The 24,149-nt window shown below is 43.8% G+C and overlaps 1 protein-coding gene and 1 long non-coding RNA gene across 12 annotated transcripts in view; one reads left to right on the forward strand and one right to left on the reverse strand.

Annotated features, from left to right (window-relative positions):
- The window catches only part of CCDC88A (coiled-coil domain containing 88A), a 215,999-nt gene that overhangs the window by 82,472 nt on the left and 109,378 nt on the right, over positions 1–24,149 (reverse strand). For all 10 annotated transcript variants that reach the window (XM_056567799.1, XM_056567798.1, XM_056567803.1 and 7 more), the window contains 3 exons: positions 18,530–18,588; positions 17,065–17,148; positions 7,724–7,864 (listed from right to left, as the gene is read on the reverse strand). In XM_056567799.1, the coding sequence (XP_056423774.1) occupies positions 7,724–7,864; positions 17,065–17,148; positions 18,530–18,588 (284 nt within the window). The remainder of the gene's footprint in view (positions 1–7,723; positions 7,865–17,064; positions 17,149–18,529; positions 18,589–24,149) is intronic.
- Positions 1,991–7,877, forward strand: LOC130362783 (uncharacterized). Of its 2 annotated transcripts, none has more exons than XR_008891565.1 (3): positions 1,991–2,093; positions 5,080–5,178; positions 7,754–7,877. It is a non-coding gene; the product is annotated as an uncharacterized LOC130362783 (long non-coding RNA). The 2 variants fall into 2 exon arrangements; XR_008891566.1 differs by lacking the exon at positions 1,991–2,093 and adding an exon at positions 2,235–2,362.

Consider the following 24,149-nt stretch of genomic DNA (forward strand, 5'->3'; position numbering starts at 1 on the left):
AAGTGGACTAAAGCCACCTACTATAAGTGGACTAAAGCCACCTACTAAAAGTGGACTAAAGCCACCTACTAAAAGTGGACTAAAGCCACCTACTAAAAGTGGACTAAAGCCACCTACTATAAGTGGACTAAAGCCACCTACTATAAGTGGACTAAAGCCACCTACTATAAGTGGACTAAAGCCACCTTCTATAAGTGGACTAAAGCCACCTTCTATAAGTGGACTAAAGCCACCTACTATAAGTGGACTAAAGCCACCTACTATAAGTGGACTAAAGCCACCTACTATAAGTGGACTAAAGCCACCTACTATAAGTGGGCTAAAGCCACCTACTATAAGTGGACTAAAGCCACCTTCTATAAGTGGACTAAAGCCACCTACTATAAGTGGACTAAAGCCACCTACTATAAGTGGGCTAAAGCCACCTACTATAAGTGGGCTAAAGCCACCTACTATAAGTGGACTAAAGCCACCTTCTATAAGTGGACTAAAGCCACCTACTATAAGTGGACTAAAGCCACCTACTATAAGTGGGCTAAAGCCACCTACTATAAGTGGGCTAAAGCCACCTACTATAAGTGGACTAAAGCCACCTACTATAAGTGGACTAAAGCCACCTACTATAAGTGGGCTAAAGCCACCTACTATAAGTGGACTAAAGCCACCTACTACAAGTGGACTAAAGCCACCTACTACAAGTGGACTAAAGCCACCTACTATAAGTGGACTAAAGCCACCTACTATAAGTGGACTAAAGCCACCTACTATAAGTGGACTAAAGCCACCTACTATAAGTGGACTAAAGCCACCTACTATAAGTGGACTAAAGCCACCTACTATAAGTGGACTAAAGCCACCTACTATAAGTGGACTAAAGCCACCAACTATAAGTGGACTAAAGCCACCAACTATAAGTGGACTAAAGCCACCTACTATAAGTGGACTAAAGCCACCTACTATAAGTGGACTAAAGCCACCTTCTATAAGTGGACTAAAGCCACCTTCTATAAGTGGACTAAAGCCACCTACTATAAGTGGACTAAAGCCACCTACTATAAGTGGACTAAAGCCACCCACTATAAGTGGACTAAAGCCACCTACTATAAGTGGGCTAAAGCCACCTACTATAAGTGGACTAAAGCCACCTACTATAAGTGGACTAAAGCCACCTACTATAAGTGGACTAAAGCCACCTACTAAAAGCTGCTTGCTTCCAAGTTGAAGCAGAAACAAGGACTGAATAAGGTGCACAGTATTCATGTTAGACCAGGTGTGTCCACCTCTCACCCTGCACGTATATAGGATACATTTCACTCTTTCTATTCTTCAGTCTATGCTGAATGAACTGCCCCTCCTTCTCAGTCTGAAGTGGATGCTTTCCTACGCTCTGTCTCTTTACCCTTTCTTTCTTCCTCTGATCGCGATTCCCTCAATGCGGTAATCCCGGAGGAAGAGGTGACCAGTGTGATCTCTGCCTTGGCAAAGCTCCAGGCCCCGATGATCTGTCCGCAATGTATTATAAAAAGTTTAGCTCTTCTTTAGTCCCAAACATTACTGCTCTGTGTAATGCTATACTGTCTGGCTCCCCGATGCCCCAAGAATTCCTACAGGCCTATACAGTGATCCCTCAACTTACAATGGCCTCAACATACAACAGTTTAAACATACAATGGTCTTTTCTGGACCATTGTAACTTGAAACCAGACTCAACATACAATGCTATGGAATCTGCGAAACGTGTCAATGGCCGGAAGAACCGACCAATCATAATGGACATTTCACTGATAAAACCCCTGTATTCCTAAAGTGCATGCACTAACTGGTGTCTCGTAGCACCCCCTACAGTACAGGGAGGTATTACATGTTCTGTACTGTTTACCTGTGCCAGGGTTAGCTTCTCCTTTGGACACCAAGGGGGAGATTTATCAAAACCTGTGCAGAGGAAAACTTGCCCAGTTGCCCATAGCAACCAATCAGCTTGCTTCTTTCATTTTTATGAAGGCCTATGAAAAATGAAAGAAGCAATCTGATTGGTTGCTATAGGCAACTGGGCAAGTTTTCCTCTGCACAGGTTTTGATAAATCTCCCCCCAGGTGAGGGCGGCTCCATTTTCCTTTTTTAAGGACATTGCGTGTTCTGTACAGGACCCTGAAGAAGCTTCTGTCCTCTACATAGACCAGTGTTTCCCAAAGAGGTTGCCTCCAGCTGTTGCAAAACTACAACTCCCAGCATGCCCGGACAGCCTTTGGCTGTCCGGGCATGCTGGGAGTTGTAGTTTTGCAACAGCTGGAGGCACCCTGGTTGGGAAACACTGACATAACAGTGATTTACAGCTCCCAGCAGATCTTTCTTACTTTTATATGTAAGGATTTGCTTTATCTATATTAGTTATCTACTTATTTATCTTTAATCCTCACTCTTTCCTATTTTTGGATGACATTTTGGTGGTTTCAGAACCAATTACCAGGTTTCCATAGAGTTCTGGTCTCAACATACGATGGTTTCAACATACAATGGTCGTCCCAGAACCAATTAATATTGTAACTTGAGGGACCACTGTATAGTTCTTATTCCCAAGCCCCATAAAGATCCCCTGCTGATTGTATTGTTTTTATCGGCATTGCATTGCTTACTGTTTGATCGTTCTGTATTGCATTTATCATACTTATTCAATAAATAAGAGAAAAGGGAAGGGGAGGCTCAACCTAACATACCTAGGTGATAATAATAAGGGGTGCTACTAGCAGCAAAATCACAATGCACAAAAAGATGAAAAAAGAAAGCTGCAAAAAAGTGCACACCCAATCAATAATTCATGTTAATACAAAAAAAAGTCTTTATTCATAATTGTGTTTTTTTTGTACTTAATAAAGACTTTTTTGTAATAACATGAATTATTGATTGGGTGTGCACTTTTTTGCAGCTTTCTTTTTTCTTTCTTTTTGTGCTAAATTTCTCTTTTTGACACTAAAACATTCACAGATAGTAATACAACATAAAAGAATAGATAAATAAATAGATACGAAAAATAGGATGCAGCACACCACAAATTGCAATCAGGGGTGTTGGTTTATTCCATAAAGTGCAGTCCTCTGCACGTTATGGAATAAACCAACACCCCTGATTGCAATTTGTGGTGTGCTGCATCCTATTTTTCGTATTTGGATTAAGGAACCGGTAGACCCAGGCTCCAACTATGCGAGCACCCCGAATCTACCTATATCTATTATTGCTTGATGTGCTGCTTTTATTTTGATTTTTTTAAATAAATAAATAGATAGATAGAAAGGTAGGTAGGTAGGTAGATAGCACACAGGCTAAACTTGGCACAGAAAAGGGTCTGGATGACTTTCTTGAAAAGCAGAGAACTAAGTTATGGGTACTAGAGTTCTGGAGCTGGGACATTGATCCAGAGATTGGCACCGACCTCGCAACTTCGCAACTGTCTGCAAATTTCTCGACAGTCTGTAAAAATCGGGGACTTTTTCCCAGTGTCTATAAAAAATATTTAATGTGTCCAAGTTTTTTTTTCTTTTTTAAAGTAACGGTAGTTTCACATCAGCAATACACCAGGAAATACTTTACACCATTTTTTTCCAAACACAGCCAAAGGCTGTTCAGGCTTGCTGTGAGTTGTAGTTTTGCAACAGCTGAAGACACACTGTTTGGAAAACACTGGTTTTCAATGGTACCAAAACATATTCTGTGGTATATGTATAGACTTCCATTAAGTAAGAGTTGTGAAAAGTATGTCAGCTTGGACCCATTTTTTTCCCCTGTATGTTTGTGTATGTATAATAGTGACTTATAGTGCGGTATAGGTTTTGTACAGTTTTTATAGTTTAACATTAAAACAGATACCAATGTATACCACAAAAACATTTGCAACATCGATCCCAAATTGGTATTGTTTTGGTATATCAATTTGTGGAATAGATGTGAACCTACCCTTCTTGTGATTGTAGTGATCATTTCAATGTTCATAGTAAATGCTACTTGTGTTTACATCAGTATTTTGAACCAAATAATTGTATTCTTTATCCTTCTTTTTGGCTTTCCAATGTGTCCATTAAAAACGTAGTCTATGGTTTTCAGAAAGAGAAATATACATAGCAGCTCATTAATATGACCCCACCGGGCCCGACGTAGGTTTCGTCAATACTTAATCAAGGGTTGCTTGGTCAATACTATTCTCAATAGTATTGAGAAAATGTACATCGGGGCTGGTAAAGGAAATCTTAGGCTATTGGTAAGCCATCTGGATTTTTGCTATGTGAAAGTGTCTGGATGTAAGGGGATTAGTTGCACACTTGTACGTCTGGTGGCCAAATTTGGAGACTTAGAGGAATCATGATACGTTATTTATGGAGCCAATGCAAGTGATAGGCTAAATGTTAGCCGTATTTGTTGGAGGGGCAACTCATTTATGCTGCTCTCATAGGCAACGGCAGGCGTCACCCTCACTGACGTCATTTGTGATTCTATTGTCATGATAAATATTTGCTTTTAATTGGGGGAGGGGCCATTGTCCCTTCTTAAGCGCTCAGGTCTCACCTACCACTGACGTCATTGTGGAGTGTCCCACTCTACCCACCCATTTTCAGTTCTATTCCTTTATACTTCGCTTTACTCCATATTTACCCTACATTGGATAGGGCACATTTCAAGCCGCTTATTGTATACATAAGTCGCCTGTCACTACCCTTGGTTCCCCTCATGGCAAAACTCTAGCAGCTGTTGTAGATTAGGGGTAGTTAGGTATGAGTGTCTTTCTGATAGTTGCCCTGACCACAAATAATGTTTATCCCATGAGATGAAATGTATAGAGATAGATCTTAGCAATGTATATAGTGGATACCTGGACAGCCTGTACTAGTATTTGATTTTTTTTAAATTCATTTTCCATATTATCTTACTATAAATTATTGTATATTATTAAGATACAGTATATAAAAATAAAGATTGTATTTTATGAAGTAGTTATGCTTTCGATAAACATAGTAGAATTATATGTTGAGCTTGACGGACCTGTGTCCATTTCCAACTATTTAACAACTATGTACCTAACCTTTCCCATAGGAGCTTACAGTCTATAAGGACTATGGGGGAAGATACAAGAGGTTAATAGGTGATTTTTGGAACAGTACTAGACCTTGGCTAGGTCTACTATGGAAAAAGGTATGTTCTCAGGATGGATCAAAGTTTTTGTAGGGCAGGGAGTGGAAAAGTTCTAGATATGATGCTACACAGAGGGAGGAAAATGTGTTAAGTGGAAAGAGATTGTATTGACATTGAAATATTGTGGAACTTTCTTTCACCAGTGAAATGAAAAGTATTCTTTAGCAGTGACCTTGAAAAAAAATCTGAGTTTTAACGGTACCTATCATTTCAGTTGACTTTTCAAGATAAGCTGCCCTTTGTGTGTACATGAGGGGTGGCATTATGTCAGGCCATTATATAACTTGTATATGGTATTTTTCTGCAAATTTCTGCTCTGCAAGCTTCATTTTTAATCTGTAGTTCTCACAGAGCTGGTGGGCAGAGCTTCCTTCAACCCCCCTTCTGAAGCTACGCTCACATGGCTGAAACTGTGTGGAATGTCCGCCCAGAAAACACAGGTGGACATTCCATACATTTGTATGATCCAGCGGATGCTAGGATCGCTCTGAAATGCACAGTCAAATAGAGGACAATGCATTTCCGAGCAGAATCCGCAGAAAGAGTGGACAAGTCTATTCTTTCTGTGGATACCGGAATCAGGATTTCTGAGGAAATTTTGCTGTGTGCACAGTATCCCATTGAAATATCTGTGCTAATTTCCACCATGTGAACATACCATTAGTCTTATATTGGCTTCTCAGACAGACACAGGTTTCCGCTGAGCTGATTTTCAGAGTGGAATACACAGTCTCACAGGAAGAGGGGAGAAGCTTGATAAGAGGAGAAAGAAAAAAACCTCTGTGTTTTCCAAGTGGACACTCTGCACAGTTTCAGGCATGTGAATGTAGCCTCAGGAAGGGGGTAAAGGAAGTACTGCCCACCTGCTCTGTGAGAACTACAAATTAAAAATTAAGCATGCAGAGCAGAAATTTGCAGAAAAATACCATATGCAAGTTATACTGTATAATGGCCAGACATAATGCCACTCCGCCCACCAGCTCTGTAAAATATATTACAGAGTTTCTTATAATTGTGTGTACTATTGATCATGCAAAGTTTGTTTCATTTTTTTTTTTTGGAGTTTAAATCAACTGGTGCCAGAACGTTAAACAGATTTGTAAATTACTTCTATTTCAAAAATCTTAATCCTTCCAGCACTTATCAGCTACTGTATGCTCCACAGGAAGTTATTTTCTTTTTGAATTTCTTTTCTGCCTGATCACAGTGCTCTCTGTTGACACCTCTGTCCATGTCAGGAACTGTCCAGAGCAGGAGAAAATCCTCATAGCAAACATATGCTGCTCTGGACAGTTCCTGAGACAGACAGAGGTGTCAGCAGAGAGCACTGTGGTCAGACAGAAAAGACAGAGCATACAGCAGCTGATAAGTACTGGGAGGGTTAGGATTTTTAAATAGAAATAATTTACAAACCTGTTTAACGTTCTGGCACCAGTTGATTTAAAAAAATATATAGGTTTTTCACCAGTGTACCCCTTTAAAGCTTCTAGGTGCCAACCTAAAATCTGTACAAAATCTGTATCAAGGCCCCCACCTACCACCTACCCATCTTCCTATGTAGCCAAGGGGCCTTTGAGCCCCTTTAGGCACAAGGGCCCAGGGAGTAACTGTTACTGTAACAACCAGTATATGATTCAGCGCACTATAATGTACAGTGCAATTTTACACATGCCTGCAATCCTCTTGTAAATATTCATATAGCAGACAAGGTAACCGTCTATTGCTGTGTAATGATGGCACCTCCAGTTATAGCTCTTCTCTACACAGCGGTATGCAGTGATTCATCGGACTGAAGGGGACAAAGCGCCACAAAGCTGTGAATCAGATTAACAGCTGCTATAGTACACCCCCCTATAGACATGCCATTAGATCGTAGTTAACTATTTCCTGCCAACAGACCTGCTTTCCCCTGCATAGGATGTAACTTTATTATACAGAATAAAGTTACATCCTATGTTAAACCATATTATTAATGTTCCCGGAAGGCAGACTTGGTGCCAGGGCAGACATCTTTACTACAAATCCCAGCATGCCCTGTGTAGCTCTATAGAACTTAAAAGTCACATATAGCTCCGATATGGCTGCAGAACATGGTGGGAGTTTTAGTTTGGTGGTGGGTTTACTTTGTATAGTGATGTTTCCCAACAGTATTCCCCAACCAGGGTGCCTCCAGCTGTTGGCTGTGGCTGTCCTGGCATGCTGGGAGTTGTTGTTTTGCAACAGCTGGAGGCAACCTGGTTGGGGGAACACTGTTGTATAGTGTTTTAACTAATACAAAATACTAAAACAATGTTCAGGCATTGTATTTTGAGGCTCTAAAGTACACTTGTATTTGCAATAAAAATGTGCCTCTATTTTTTTTTTAGTTTTTTTTTTCTGCCATGTTTTACAGGATGTTTCCCCGCACATTTTATTCACATCAGGCCATTGCTTTTAAATCTTTTGTAATCTGACAAGTTTGTGCATTAAATGGTGTAATGTAATATGCGCATAAAATTGCACGAAATCCTAAAGTCAGCATCAAACCATAGTAGATGATTCTTACATCGGACTGTTCATCTCTTTCATCTACCAGCCTCTTCAGATGGAACGCTGTGCTCTTCAATAAGGATTCCAGATCTTCGGAGGGTAGATCGGTCGGCTCCAATAACTGCAGATCAAATACATTTTCTGGATTGTGCGTAACCTTTGGAGAAAAAAAAAAAAAGAATTTAAATATCCAATGAGTAGACAATTTAGCTACCAAAATAGAATTTTTTTTTTTATCAACTGGTGCCAGAAAGTTAAACAGATATGTAATTTACTTCTATTTAAAAAAAATCTTAATCCTTCCAGTTCTTTTCAGCTGCTGTATGCTCCAGAGAATGTTCTTTTTTTTTTTCCGGTCTGACCACAGTTCTTTTCTGCTGATCAGAAACTCAAAGGCACCACTCAGCACCGGACCCCACTGATCAAAACTTCGGATATGTCACTATGATATGCCAGATGTGCTCCAAAGTTATAGTAAATCTATAACTTTACATGATAAATTCTACACATGAATACACCCTTAATACACCCTGCAGTTTGGGGGGTGATAAAACAAACTGCCCTCTCTTGCCCCTTATGTTTACATGTACTCACTCTAACCCAGTGGTCAGGAACTCTGGTCGTGTTGGGGGGACATGAATGTTTGTGTATACGCAACTGGGGTGGTCAGGAAATAGTTCAGGGAAGGGTAGACATACCTAGACAAGTGGGTGGTGCAACACCACAAATTTAGTGGACATTGGTGGAGATTTATTAAAACGTGCAGAGAAAAAGTGGACCAGTTGCCCACGGCAATCAATCAGATCCTTTCTTTCATTTTAAAATGGGCCTCTGAAAAATGAAAGAAGCGATCTGATTGATTGCTATGGGCAACTGGTCAACATTTTCTCTACACAGGTTTTGATGAATCATTATTGATTTTAATAAACCTTATTAATTCATGTATTTGGGTTTTGATGTTTTAATGGGTTATAATAAAGAGAAATCACATGGCGGCACAGTGACACAGCCTGGAGGTGACAGCAGCAGCATGAGGAGACCATGATCTGGCAGAATGACACAGCCTGGAGTTGGCAGCAGCAAGAGGAGACCATATAGTGGCAAAATGACACAGCCTAGAGCTGGCATCAGCATGAGGGGAACATATGGTGGCTGAATGAGACAGCCTGGAGCTGGCATCAGCATGAGGAGAACATATGGTGGTAGTATGAGACAGCCTAGAGCTGGCATCTGTATGAGGAGAACATATGGTGGTAGTATGAGACAGCCTGGAGCTGGCATCAGCATGAGAAGAACATATGGTGGCAGTATGAGACAGCCTGGAGCTGGCATCAGCATTTGGAGAACATATGGTGGCAGTATGAGACAGCCTGGAGTTGGCATCAGCATGAAGAGAACATATGGTGGTAGTATGAGACAGCCTAGAGCTGGCATCTGTATGAGGAGAACATATGGTGGTAGTATGAGACAGCCTGGAGCTGGCATCAGCATGAGAAGAACATATGGTGGCAGTATGAGACAGCCTGGAGCTGGCATCAGCATTTGGAGAACATATGATGGCAGTATGAGACAGCCTGGAACTGGCATCTGCATGAATAGGCCATATGGTAGCAGTATGAGAAAGCCTGGAGCTGGCATTAGCATGAGGAGAACATATGGTGGCAGAATGAGACAGCCTGGAGTTGGCATCAGCATGAGGAGAACATATGGTGGCAGAATGAGACAGCCTGGAGTTGGCATCAGCATGAGGAGAACATATGGTGGCAGTATGAGACAGCCTGGAGCTGGCATCTGCATGGGAGACCATATGGTAACAGTATGAGAAAGCCTGGAGCTGGCATCAGCATGAGGAGAACATATGGTGGCAGAATGAGACAGCCTGGAGTTGGCATCAGCATGAGGAGAACATATGGTGGCAGAATGAGACAGCCTGGAGGTGGCATCAGCAGCATCAGGAGTCTTGAAAGTGACCCGGTGACAGAGTGGGGTGCTGGGTGGCAATACCAGTACCTAGTGACGAAGGTGGGTGAAAAAAGGAGAACTTGGCATCAAATGTGTGGCATCGGGTGTGTGACAGGATCGGTATAGTAGAAGGCAGGTAGGCAGAAGAAAATGGTCTATTTTGTAAAAGTGTTAGTGTTAGGTATTGAGGATTTGCATTACATAAAACTTAAGTTTGAATAATATTCTTAGGATAAAATATATGTACCCAAATTTTTTATTTTATTTAACAAAAGGAAAGGTGTGCAAAAAACACCATGTACCACCTACACCACCAAGTATTGATGTGATGCAAAGACCTCTAAAAGGTGGAAGGGAACAATGTATGGTCCATTTTAACAGGTGGGGATAAAAACTCCCCCTGTAAGGCCCTACTCTCTCACTATTAATTCCCTTCTTAGCAAGTGTTACTCGCCCTAAAAAGGGCCGCCCCACACAGGAACCTCTCCCTAATTCCACCTACAAACACTGCCATTTCCCAGGGTTTTTAGGTGGAAAAAGGGAGAGGTTCCTGTGTGGGGCCGCCCTTTTTAGGACGAGTAACACTTGCCTCCAAAAGGTGGAAGGGAACAACATTTTGTTCATTGTAGCAGGTGGGGGTAAAAACTTCCCTGTAAGGCCCTACTTTGCCCCTATTAATTCCCTTCTTGGCAAGTGTTACTCACCCTAAATAGGGGAAAACTCTCCCTATTTCCACCTAAAAACCCTGGGAAATGGCAGTGTTTGTAGGTGGAAATAGGGAGAGGTTCCTGTGTGGGGCCACCCTTTTTAGGGCAAGTAAAACTTGTCAAGAAGGTAATTAATGCGAGAGTAGGGCCTTACAGGGGATGTTTTTACCCCCACCGGTTACAATGTACCATACATTGTTCCCTTCCACCTTTTAGAGGTCTTTGCATCACATTAATACTTGGTGGTGTAGGTGGCACATGGTGTTTTTTGCAAACCTTTCCTTCTCTTAGATATTAAAAAAAATTTAAGTTTTAGCTAATGCATATCCTCAATACTTATTTGTGGTCTGATGTGGAGGAATTTATGTAACTGGGGAGCAGCACCTTAAATCTGTTTTGCACTATCCATATTTGTGAAGTGTTGGTGTGGCACCATGGTCAATCTACTCTGACACATCACGCATTGATGGGTGGAAATCCTGGCTGATCCATGCCTGATTCATCTTCACAAAGGTCAGTCTCTCCACATTTTTTATGGACAGATGAGTTCTTCTTGGGGTTACTATGGCCCCCGCCGCACTAAACACCCACTCTGATGGCACACTACTGGCCGGGCAGGACAGCTTTTCCAGGGAAAACTCTGCTAGATGCGGCCACACATGAAGTTTAAAAGCAAAGGTTTCCTCCAACGTATCGAAGGGATTCAGAGGTACTGGACACACAAACTGAAGGCATCTCAAGTTTATTCACCCCTGATGCAATGCGTTTCACAGTAAGACTGCTTCATCAGGCATACTCAGGAACCTGAGTATGCCTGATGAAGCAGTCTTACTGTGAAATGCGTTGCATCATGGGTGAATAAACTTGAGATCCCTTCAGTTTGTGTGTCCAGCGCCTCTGAATCCCGTCGATACGTTGGAGGAAACCTTTGCTTTTACATTGAAGTTGGACGTGGAGTGGCTGCAGGCACCTAAAACCTTTGCTCTTTTCCATAGTTATACTTGGTGGAGTGTAACTTGATGTGGTAAGCATCACTTTTACTACATCTATTCCTGTTGAAAACGGTATCACACTACGGAGTGCTGTCTGTGTCTTTTTTTAGTCTACAAATCAAGTTTGGCTGCCCAGAAGTCCAGCGGATCTTCATAGTGTGTTGGCATGGTCATGTCAAGGTATGCCACCACCTGCTGGTTCACCTGGTCTACCTGCTGCTGATTAGTTGCTTCACTATACAGGTGAAGAAAGCTACTCATCAGCGACTGTAGACTCAGGCTGCTGCTGATGGAGCTGGTACTGCTCCTGCCACCCCACGCCTCCCAAGCAGCCATAGCAGTGGAAGGTGAGCACAGAGGGGCCCCAGAGTCAGACCTGTGAGAGGATTGACGATGGCGCAAATAGGCATCAGCCAACTGACTACGTAGGATGTCTATGTAGTAGGTCAGTTTGTCCTCTCAGTGGCGGTTAAAAAGGCCATCATTTTGTGCCTGTAGTGAGGGTCAAATAAGGTGGAGAGCCAGAAGTCATCCCGCTGCCGAATGGTGACAATTCGGCGGTCACTACAGAAGCAAGCATGCATCGTGCCATTTGTGCAAGTGACTCAGAGGGACTCCCTGCCTCCATCTCAACTGCATACTGCCACTGTGTTTCTAGGTCCTCTGTCTTGCCTTCCTCATAACTCTTTAGCTCCTCTGGCTGCTCTTCCTTCTCCTGTCAGATGACTATAAAAAACCACCCATTTCGTGAAACCTAAACTGTGCTCCACTGTGGTCCTCCCCCCACAGGGCTCATGTGGCCTTGAGATGTAGGCACCACGTCTCCAGTGCCCTGACCAGCCATCATTTCCAACACGTGTTGTATGCAGTGGTAAGGAAGAAAAAAACCTTTTTCAAAGGGCGCTGCTGTTGTCCTGGTGAGATGAAGATGAAAAGTCCGAGGCAGAAGTATTTTGCAAGATATAGCTTCTTTATTGGTGTAGAATCATAGCAAGCAGGGATACAGGCTAGATAACGCGTTTCGGGGGACAGCGCCCCCTTCTTCAGATCAGTGATAACAACTGGTGGTGCTTACATGGTATATATACACTTAAAATGGGCGCCAAACATAAGGGGTAAACATAATACAGTAAACAGGGGCACATACTGTAAAGGCATGATAAATACATCAAAATAGATATGCAAAACATGAAAACCTATTCTGACACATAGAACAGCCTGATGAAATGGAGCTATTACAAAAACTCTAAATAAAATCATTGGTGAACAGTAGGTAATATGCGCGCATCTGGAGCCGCTGGCCGCAGCTCCGGAGTGTGCGGCGGAAGTGGCCGTTGCTACAGACGCGTATCCATGCAGTCTGTCGGAAGCGTCCGGCCAGAGAGCGTTGCCCGGGAGACGCACGACGCGCAGAGGCGCAGCGCGTCACGGGCAGCGCTCAGGAGGCCGGCTCACCCGTGATGACAGGCACTGAAGTCCCTCGCTGGAACCCACAGGAGGGAAAATATCAGGATGATAGTATAGGATGACTATGCAGTGGTAGTTAGTGTGTATAGACGTCAATAAAAGTGTCACTGAATATGGACATCTTGAACTAGAGCCAGTGATGTGGCAATGAGAAAAATGGGGGGGGGGGGGGGGTTTAAGGGGTGGAGGGAAAGTAATAAGGGGGGGGGGGAAACTATGGGCAGAAACAGAAAAACGATCTATGATGGTAGAAAAAAAAAAAAAAAAAAAAAAAACTAAAATAAAAATAAAAATGAAAATAAAAATAAAAATAAAAATAAAATTAAAATTAAAATGAAGATAAAATATATATATGGCAAATGTAACAGCCGGCTATGACACTAAAAAATAGTGGGGGGGGAAACCAAAGTAATTATGAATGTATATTGTGGGGGGGGGGGAGGGGGGAAGGGGGGAGGGAGAGGGAGATGGGGCAATGGGCAGAGACAGAAAATGAGGTGAGATAAATAAGAAATAGAGATAAAAATGAGAATAAAAATAATATTATTAGGAAAAATGCATAGAAAATATATAAATATAATGTGTATAGTAGTGATGCCTCACAAATTGCACTCAATCATCTCATTCAGTCCACTGGGTGAAAGAGTCTGGAGACAATGAATCCAAAAATTCTCCCTGCGTCTCAGGGTGCTGTATCTGTGGGACTGATCACTGCTGATGTGTTCAATTGGAGTTGCAGTGATGGAGTTAAAGTCTTTTGCATGAGCTTCAGTCAGGTGGCGGGATACGCTATGCAACAGGAAACCATTAGCAGTGTTGCTGCGATGCTTGTTGATGCGTTCCCTAAAGCAACACGTGTTGTAGGATATGAAGCATTGGAAGGACGTCGTTCAACCTGTAATCCTGGCGACTGACTAATAATGTGGCTTCCTCAAAGGGCCTGAGCAAACGGCAGGTGTCACATATGAGCTGCCACTGGTTGATATTGAAGTTAAAAAGGGGAGTCCCCCATCCACTTGGATCATCAAGAAATCGGTGATGGCTTTTCTCTGTTCATATTGTCGGAATTCCAACATGTGGAAACATCGCAAATCAGACTATGTTGGGGGATACCATTCTGACGCTGCAGCTCAAGGAGCGTGTGCTTTGCTGAAGTGCATGCAAAGTTTCCTTCACACTGTTAGGATGTCTTGCAGATGGGGGGAACACTTCAGGAACCAGATTGAACACGTGTGCCATGCAGGGTGCATGGCTCAGGCTTCCTTGTCACAGCGCAGAAAAGATGTTCTTCCCTTTGTCGGTCACCATGGTTACCATTTCCAGTTTTTGTGGAGTAAGCCATGATTCAATTTCTTGATGAATGACAACTTTTCCTCCTCTGTGTGACTCCGTTCACATGGGCAAACCATGTGAAGAACAGCGTGACACTGCCGTGCCCTGCACACATGGTATGCTGAAGCAGCACTGAGACTTGTCCATGCAGTGGAGGCTGAGGACACGGTGGAGGATGAGGAGGCGGAGCCGCAAACTGTCACAGGACCAACAGCCTGAGAGCGTGGAGGTGGAAGCGGCGTGACCTGTCCAAGTTGCTGTTGTGGCTGTGCAGGAACAACATTTACCCAGTGGGCCATAAAGGACATGTATTGTCCCTGACCGTAGTAACAGCTCCAGACATCGGTGCTGCTGTGCACTTTCTGGTGCACCTTCTGTTGTACAAAATTGTGCAGGGCTGGTACTAACTTTTTTTGCAAAGAAATGACGGCTTCCTTCAGCTGAGGTGGTGGAGCTTTGGCTGGCTGAAACCGGGAGCTGTGTGCTACTGGGTGATGCAGCAGGCTGGACCACTGCATCAGAGCCACGGATCTCCCAGGTCGCTTTATGGTGATGCTGCATATGTTGATGCAGGGCCGTGGTGCCAACACGCTTCACCTTCTGCTGACATATCTTGCATGTGGCCAGGTTAACCTCCTCTTGATGCTTGATGAAAAACTGCCACACCGCCGAGTAGCTGATTTTCCCCCCAACAGTCTGCACTAATTGACTGCTACCGCTGCCAACCCATGGAACCCTGGTTCCACTACCTCCTGGGAAGGTAGGCTGCCATGAAGCAGGTGGTCTATCCCGGGGCATGTTTGGCTCCAGACTTCCCACTTCTGCCACCATGCTGACTCCAAACCATGCTACCACCTTGCTGGCTCAGCTGCTGCCTCACGGGCAACCTGCAACCCTCTTCTCCTGATGATGATGAAGCCCCTTATGCACCTGGCTCCCAATTACGATCAGCTTCATCATCATCGAGTTGTGTCTGCATGTCACTGATGTCCTCAGGTTCCTCAACAGTGTCTGTTTCAGGAGCCTGAACGCTTGCAACACCACCTCCCACGCCACTACTTGCGTGCCTAGCGGAGGAAGCAGCGAATGTCTCCTCCACTTCTTGGCTGGACAGTATCCGCTGACTGTCTAGTAGATCGTCCTCTCTAAATATTGGAGCTGAACCCACAGCATAAGATACTTCTGTGGGGGAGGGAACAGCATAGGACAGAGGCAATGTGAGGGCAGGGACTGCTCCCGGGCCATGCCAACTGAGGGTTGTGTCTGGGGAACCCACCGACTGCAGACTGGCGGTGTCAGATGTCCCTTGTGATGAAGTGGATGACAGTGTTAACCAACTGATGACGGCAGATGGCTTGCTGGTCAAGACATGACCGCTAGCTGATACCGGAAGCTCAGGCCTCACGCTGCGACTCCTGCTGCCACTTGCCCCTAGTCTGCTGTGACATCTGCCTGATGAATTTAGGCCTCTGCCACTCCTCTGTGCACGTCCTGGCACTTTTCTGCCTGACATACCTAGTGTGTGTATGAGGGGAGTACAATACGCTTCACTACGCTTCAAACAGTATTTGTCGAGAACAGAGCAGGTGTGTACTTTTGGCAGGCCTTTCACAGTAACTAGGCCCTTAAGACTTTAACAGGGAAAAAAATGGTACACCACCTATGTACGCACAGGTTACACTTAATAGAGGACATTACGCTTCACTATGCAACCTGTATTAGGCAGGCACTAATAGCAGGGGATTATGACTTTTAGTGCTCTGCTCACCCTAACTGGCTGGCTACTATTAGCTTTTCAGTTGTTGTACACACCAGTGCTGCAGCATACAGTTGTAGTACACCCAAAATTGCACTTTTTATCTCAATCTCTCTCCCTTTCCTATCAGTGCTTCTAGGCTGGATTTGGGCTTGAGGTGAATCGCTGCTGTAAAAATGCTTTTCTGTGCAACACACACTGCTCTCTATCCCTCTCTGTCTCTCTGTAATAGAACGCTGATGTGACTGGCCACAAGATGGCTGCTGATTATATAGGGATGTGACATCACAGGGGTGACTGGCTGCTGATAGGCTGCATGCTGCATGTGATTCAGGGTCATCTCGCCGACCCGTGTTCCCGCCTACTCAGCGTTCCTTGCCCCATGTCCTGACATGTGGAGCTGCCATCTTACATGCCTTGGAGCCTGGACTGCACTAAATGGAGTTTAATGAAGCGATTTGTGTGATCGAATCACGACGATATTCGGATTTGTTGCGAAGTGAATTTTTCATGAAATTCGTAAAGAATTCGGATTCGTCAGATTCGATTTGATCATCCCCAGCCACTATTGTGACCTGTAACCATCATAAATGCTGTGTAAAATCATTTGTTTGACCTAAAAGTTTAGCATCTTTTCTGTGGGGTGGCTTCCCTTACAAGCTGGGAGTCTTGTTTCAGGCCGAGAAACTACATTTTTTTAAAAATGTTACGCTTTGCCCTTTTTTCTCCAACAAAATGTGCTATAAAAGGGCACAATAGCGTAGAGTACTCAATTAGTTCTACAGTAAAATTCCACTTTATTTTAGGTTGTGATCACACTGCTGGCAAAAGCAATAGCAATAACAAGCCAAAAAAGTCATAACTTCAGGATGTTGTGGGATTATTCATAGCAGCTGTCTTGTAACTACTTAGGGCCTCGTGCTTGAATATTCAAGCTAAATAGACTATTTGTATTGAGATGACTCCTCAGAATGGCAGAATACATCTGGTATCTCTATACATCATTCATGTGATCTTCATGCCCAGCCAGCTAATGATCAGTGACGCCCGACGTCCTAACTTCTATCGGACCCTTCAGAATAAATGTCTGTGCAGAATTGCATGAAAACAACATAACAAGCATGACCATCTGAGATGATACCTCCTGGATGTGAGCCGCCACAGCTGCTTTAGTGTCAAAATCCAAATCTTGAATTTTATCAATAAATTCCTCTTTCCTTTCACACTGCAACACAAATGATTGATATTAGCATCTAAAAATAAAAATAAAAATATATTCTTACAGCTACCATAAAATTATGTATAGATCAGATTTAGGGTGGACCCTGCCAAACAGTGTTTTTGTGAGAGACATACCGGTATATAATTTACACCCAAAACATGCAAGTGAACTACCAGCCATTGACTGTAGGCAAAAGTCATACAATTGTTCTGTGATCTGGCATTGTTTGTCTGTATTACTGTATATGTTTCTAATGTTATTTGCCAAAAGAAGAGTCCATCATAGCAAAGCCTTATTATATTTTAAAGGAGTAGTCCAGTGGTGACCCAGTGGTGAGCAACTTATCCCCTATCCTAAGGATAGATGATAAGTTGCAGATCGCGGGGGGTCCGACCGCTGGGGCTCCCTGCGATCTCCTGTACAGAGCCCCGACAGCCCGCGGGAAGGGGGCGTGTCGACCTCCGCACGAAGCGGCGGCCGACACTCCCCCTCAATACAACTCTAATGCAGAGCTGAAGCGCTGCCTTCGGCAATCTCCGGCTCTGCCATTGAGATGTATTGAGGGGGCGTGTTGGCTGCCGCTTCGTGCGGGGGTCGACACCCGCTATCTGGCCGGAGAGCCTGGCCCCCGAACAGAGAGATCGCAGGGGGCCCCGGCGGTTGGACCCCCGCGATCTCAAACTTATCCCCTATCCTTAGGATAGGGGATAAGTTTTTCACCACTGGACTACCCCTTTAACTGGGCACCGTCTGGATATATTCAGCCCGTGACACTCCATGCTCAGCAAAGTCCAAGCCACTAGATCCAGCGAAGCATCTAGGTCTGGGGTGCTCACAGATATATGCAGTCCATACAATCACCATCAGGTAAGGAAAAACGGAGCACTAACCTCAGACAGACTTGGATGCAATCAAACTTTTTATTGAAGGAGAAACAACATAACAGGGAGATGGAGGTGGTGCGGGAACGGGGGGGGTGTACTGCCGTTGCGCGACGGTCCATTATCGCGCATATCGCGCTTCGTCAGGCCCCGTCTGGGGCCTGACGAAGTGCGATACGTGCGATAACGGACCGTCGCCCACTGGCAGTACACCCGTCCCGTCCCCCCCCCCGTTCCCGCACCACCTCCACCTCCCTGTTATGTCGTTTCTCCTTCAATAAAGGAAGCCTTATTATATTTTGTATAGCCTTATTTTATTGTATACATATGTATCTTATGTATGATGGTTGATAAGCACTCAATAATTGTAAATGCAAATCATCTTTTATTGCAAAAATGAATGAAGCGATCTGATTGGTTGTTATGGACAACTCAGAAACTTTTCCTCTGGACAGGTTTTGATAAATCTCCCTGTAGATCCTAGAACCATAGAAAATAATTACCTGAACTGCGCACCCCAATAGGAGAAGAAGCATTTTTTTCACCTCTTCAGTACCTTTCTCTGCCAAAACAAGGGAAACATGTTAACTTTTTTTACAGTGTTAAAGAGGTATCATAATTGAAGACATTTTTGGTATACTGGGAAAGTAGGATGTCCAGCGCAATGTAGGTCCAACGAATTCACTTTATTAGTTAAAACCCAGGATACATGGATACAGCAAACACAAGTGTTTGCTGTATCCATGTATCCTGGGTTTTAACTAATAAAGTGAATTTGTTGGACCTACATTGCGCTGGACATCCTACTTTCCATTCATACCTGTTTGGCGCTGCCCACGTCAGTCCGTGCGCACGGTGCTTGAGGAAGAGAGCTGGACTCACATCTACACACTGGTTATTTTTGGTATACTGTACCATTTATTGTCTGACAGGTGGGGGGAGGGTTACACCTCATGAACCCTCACCTTATGCAGGTAGAGCATGTGTTGTGGTAGCTGCACATGGATGAAACCATGACTACATGCTGCAAAAACATGGGGAAATTGGCCACCACATGCAGGGGAGATTCGTCCACAACAGCGGACACAATTTTTCTCACATACACTCCCTTCCGCCTAAAGAAAAAAGGTTTAATCTTCAGAGGAGACAAGCCTTTTTTTTACCTAAAGAACTGTGCGTTTGTTGTCTAACTGTTTACAAAATAGGCTTAGATACATTCTTAGAATAAAATAATATTAATGTGTAGGTGGTGTCCCACTGCTCCATAGTATATTCTGTTGTACTGTGATTAATTTTTATGTTGTTATAATTAACTGTGTACTGTCTTCTTAAGGGATTGTGGCAGAGTGGACCAAGTGACCCTGACGCCCCAATGGAAGCCCCCCAACATTGGCCTTTATGTAGTGTAGGGGAGGAGGAGTCTGGGCCTAGTCCAGTTAGGAGAAGGAGTGAGAAGTCTAAGGAGTCTTAAAGGACATCTGTCAGTAGTATCACCCGCACTAAACCTGTTACACAGGCTTGTAGTGCGGGTGATGCCAATTAAAACGGTACTCACATTGTGTAGATTCGCCCAGCCGTTCCGCCACAAATTGCATTTTTCTATATATGCTAATGAGGGCCTTGGGACATGAGCAGAGTTCCGATCCGAGCTTCGGGCACCCTGATGTCATCTTCGATGGGCGGCCGTTGCGCCCGGCTCATAAATATTCTTAAAAGGGTATTCCAGGATAAAACTTTTTTTATATATATATCAACTGGCTCCAGAAAGTTAAACAGATTTGTAAATTACTTCGATTAAAAAATCTTAATCCTTCCAATAATTATCAGCTGCTGAAGTTGAGTTGTTCTTTTCTGTCTGGCAACAGTGCTCTCTGCTGACATCTCTGCTTGTCTCGGGAACTGCACAGAGTAGAAGAGGTTTGCTATGGGGATTTGCTTCTACTCTGGACAGTTCCTGAGACACGTGTCATCAGAGAGCACTTAGACAGAAAAGAACAACTCAATTTCAGCAGCTCATTAGTACTGAAAGGATTAAGATTTTTTTAATAGAAGTAATTTACAAATCTGTTTAACTTTCTGGAGCCAGTTGATATATAAACATTTTTTTTCCTGGATAACCCCTTTAAACTCCCTCCCTGCTCCTTCGGCCGTGTTATAGTATGCCTACTGTGCAACGACGTCTGGAGCTGTGAAGCCAAGGGAAGACCGCTTCAGAGGGGACACAGTAAGCGGCCCATGCGCAGTACTATAACATGGCCGAAGGAGCAGGGAGGGGGTTTATGAATATTGATGAGCCAGGCGCAGCGGCCGCCCGGCGATGATGACATCAGGGTGCCCGAAGCTCGGATCGTAGCTCTGCCCATGCCCCAAGGTCCTCATTAGCATATATAGAAAAACACAATTTGTGGCCAAACAGCTGGGCGAATTTACACAATGTGAGTACTGTTTTAATCAGCATCAGCCACACTACAAGCCTGTGTAACAGGTTTAGTGCGGGTGATACTACTGACAGATTTCCTTTAAAGGGGTACTCCGGCGCTTAGACATCTTATGCCCTATCCAAAGGATAGGGGATAAGATGCCTGATCATGGGGGTCCCATCGCTGGGGACCCCCGTGATGTTGCACGCAGCACCCCATTTAAAATCAGTCTGACTACCGGCGACCATGGGGCAGGCGGCGTGTGACGTCACGCCTCTGCCCCCGTGTGACGTCACACCCCCTCCCATAGGCTTGCATTGAGGGGCGGAGCGTGACAGCACACGGGGGCGGTGGAGTGACATAACACGCCGCCTGCCTTGTGGTCGCCGGTAATCAGACCCGGAGCGAACACGCTCCGGGGACTGATTTTAACTGGGGTGCTGCGTGCCAGATCACGGGGTCCCCAGCGGCGGGACCCCCAAGATCACGCATCTTATCCCCTATCCTTTGGATAGGGGATAAGATGTCTAAGCGCCGGAGTACCCCTTTAAGGAGAAGGAAACCAAAAACTTGCAGCCACGCAAATCTTAGGACACCCTATCGCTCTGGTGAAAGTCAAAGACTGGCGGTAAGTACTCCCTTATATGGGCAAGGGCTGGACTTAAGCTGATTGGTCCAGTACTTCTGTCAATCATCTTTGCAAAGGGTTATGTATAAACATGTGACCCAAGGACCTCCAAAGGTCCTCCAACATACCATAGAGGAATTAACAGTCACATGACCGAAGGTCCTGCGACGTTACAAAAGTAAGTACTGTATACTAATATGCATTATATTAAATATACCCATTATTAAATATGTACACATAAACATTATAAAATTAGAGAAGGAGGAGGCATCTAGGGGCTGTCCCACCTTGGGGACCCTACTTGAACATAGTAACTCTGACTTTGGGGACCACCATACAAGGTACGGGGTGCAATACGGTACCGGGATACCACATAGGAGGAGACCAAGTGGAGAACTGTATGTTTCTGTTGTAGCCTACAGTACCTACATCTCCTTATATACAGATGACTGCATTGAATTGCCTAATAAAGGTCCTAGTAGACCAGTGCCCCAAATCAGATATTTATGGCGGCTATTGTGGATATGCCATATAAAATCTGTTGTTGGAACACTGTCAAAATTTTACCTTTAAGTGTTGATCATAGGGACTGCAACTTCAGTGATGGATTTTGCTGTCCAATGATTATTTGTACCATAGAAACAGACCATTCTGCTGCTATGTGGCCCATAGAGATAGGCGACTGAGCATGTTTCCTGCATCCCTTATATTAAAAAGTGTGGCAAGAACCTGGCAGGAATCCATTCTCCACTGGTTCTACAAATAAGGATGTGGAGGTATCAGCACCAAGACCCTGACCAACCAAATGTTTGACACATCAAAAGTTTTCTATAATAATAGTAACACTTTAAATACTACTCACTGCAAACTCAGTCATCAAAACCAGTGATTGAAGCTCAAATTAGAACAGAGTGTAAATGGTGTAGTGGAAGCACTAGAATAATACTGACATATTTACAGCCCCCCCCCCCCCCCCCCCCCCTAACCCTTCATTACGTCAACCTATTGAAATCACATGATTTTTTTATTTTTCCATAAACACCTGACGGCTATGGTAATCTGCTGCATTCATAAGGAGGAGGAGACTGAGTGAATTTTATATCTTGTTTTGTCACATTAGTTGGACTAAGCACTTGAATAGTCTTGGCAGATACAATATCATTGGCTCTCAGAACCATAACCTCAGTCTGGCAGGCATTTTCTTAATAAAATATGTTTTCACACTAAAGCTTCCCTCTATTAATGCTGCCAGTTTGGCAATGTATTGGTAAATGTCCATCCAGCTCCAGATTCATTTAGTAAAATTCATATACTAAACAAATCCTCCTTACTACTGTACATATAAAGACTGCAACAAAATGTAGACATCACAGAACCAAAGCAACCGATCTGTTGGGTGCTTTATACAGGCTGAAATAATTACACTGCCTGTAATGAATCACAATGGCTAACGTATACTATACAAGAAAGATTTAGCTCTCAGCCTAGGAGTAGTTTCATGTCCCTAGATTTGCCTAAAGGAATTTTTCAACATGACATGCCCATCGTTTTAGTCAGTCTAAAGGATTTTTTTGTACTATACCTCTGGAGGAGAGCTGGTTTGCTATTTTTTTTTTTAGCAAAGAGTATTACTTCTAAGACTCCCTAAACCAAATGGATCTCTGTGGAGTCCGTACACTTCAAAAGCTGCTACAAAGGTGTCTAACCAGGCAACGAAAGAATAACATTTTCTCCTAATGCCTTATATTTTTTATTTAGATTTTTGTCATACTTGCAACTTATGAGCAAAACTTAAATGGGCACTGTCAAATACAAAAAAAAATTATATGTTGCACATCTTGGAAAAACATTAACCTTTCTAATATACTTCATAAGAAAATGTTATTTCCTTTTTACGGAAATCATGGCTTTGTCCAAGCTGAAGCACAGGCATGGACAAAGTCCTGTAAGTGAGGGTGTGCTAGCACTTCTCTGTGCTCTCTCCAGTCTGATAGTTCTCCTCTGTGCTCACTCCTGTCTGATAGGACTCCTCTGTGCTCTCTCCTGTCTGATAGCACTCCTCTGTGCTCTCTCCTGTCTGATGGTCTGTGCTCTCTCCTGTCTGATAGTACTTCTCTGTGCTCTCTTCTGTCTGATAGCACTCCTATGTGCTCTCTCCTGTCTGATAGCACTCCTCTGTGCTCTCTTCTGTCTGATAGCACTCCACTGTGCTCTCTCTTGTCTGATAGCACTCCTCTGTGCTCTCCCCTGTCTGATAGTACTCCTCAGTGCTCTCTCCTGTCTGATAGTACTCTTCTGTTCTCTCTCCTGTCTGATAGTACTCCTCTGTGCTCTCTCTCCTGTCTGATAGTACTCCTCTGTGCTCTCTCTCCTGTCTGATAGGACTACACTGATGTTCAACATGGAACAGGAACATTAATCATGCCTATAGTACTAGTGTTGAAGAGAACCTGTCAGCAGCATTTGGCATATAACCACTGGTTATATACTTACACTATAGCTGTTATTACAAGCTTTCCTATCATGTCTTAGAGCATAGTGTTTAGTTATCCAACATAGCAGAAATAGTTTTATACATGCACGCACCATATGCAAATTAGACCCAAATAGTCATCAGTGTTGTAAGCAGGGCACAACTAGTAATGGCGCCTTGTCTCACATTCTGCTGGCATGATTGATAGAGAAAGAGTGTTTTACGTCACTGGCTGCTGGGACATAGAAGCCTGTTTGCCTGTCAATCACTGCAGCAGAACGCGATTACAGGTAGGAGCACCAAGACTAGTTGTACCTTTCTCCCAGTCCCGATGACTAAGCGTGAACTATCATTTTTGGCATTTTAGATAAACTATGTGCCGAAATATGATAGGAAAGCTTGTAATAATACAGTCATAGTGGTTATGTATGCTATGTTCTGCTGACAGGTATCCTGTTAAGCCACCACCACAGGCAAGAATATGGTGCCACAGGGACACAGCCACATACCAAAATATAAGATAGTACAGTATCTGTTCACTAACGTTGTCTATTCAGTTTGCAGGCTGGATATTAGTATCTACTTCTACTGTTCCATCACAT

The sequence above is a fragment of the Hyla sarda genome, chromosome 3 (assembly GCF_029499605.1).
Source record: "Hyla sarda isolate aHylSar1 chromosome 3, aHylSar1.hap1, whole genome shotgun sequence".
NCBI classification, from domain to species: domain Eukaryota; kingdom Metazoa; phylum Chordata; class Amphibia; order Anura; family Hylidae; genus Hyla; species Hyla sarda.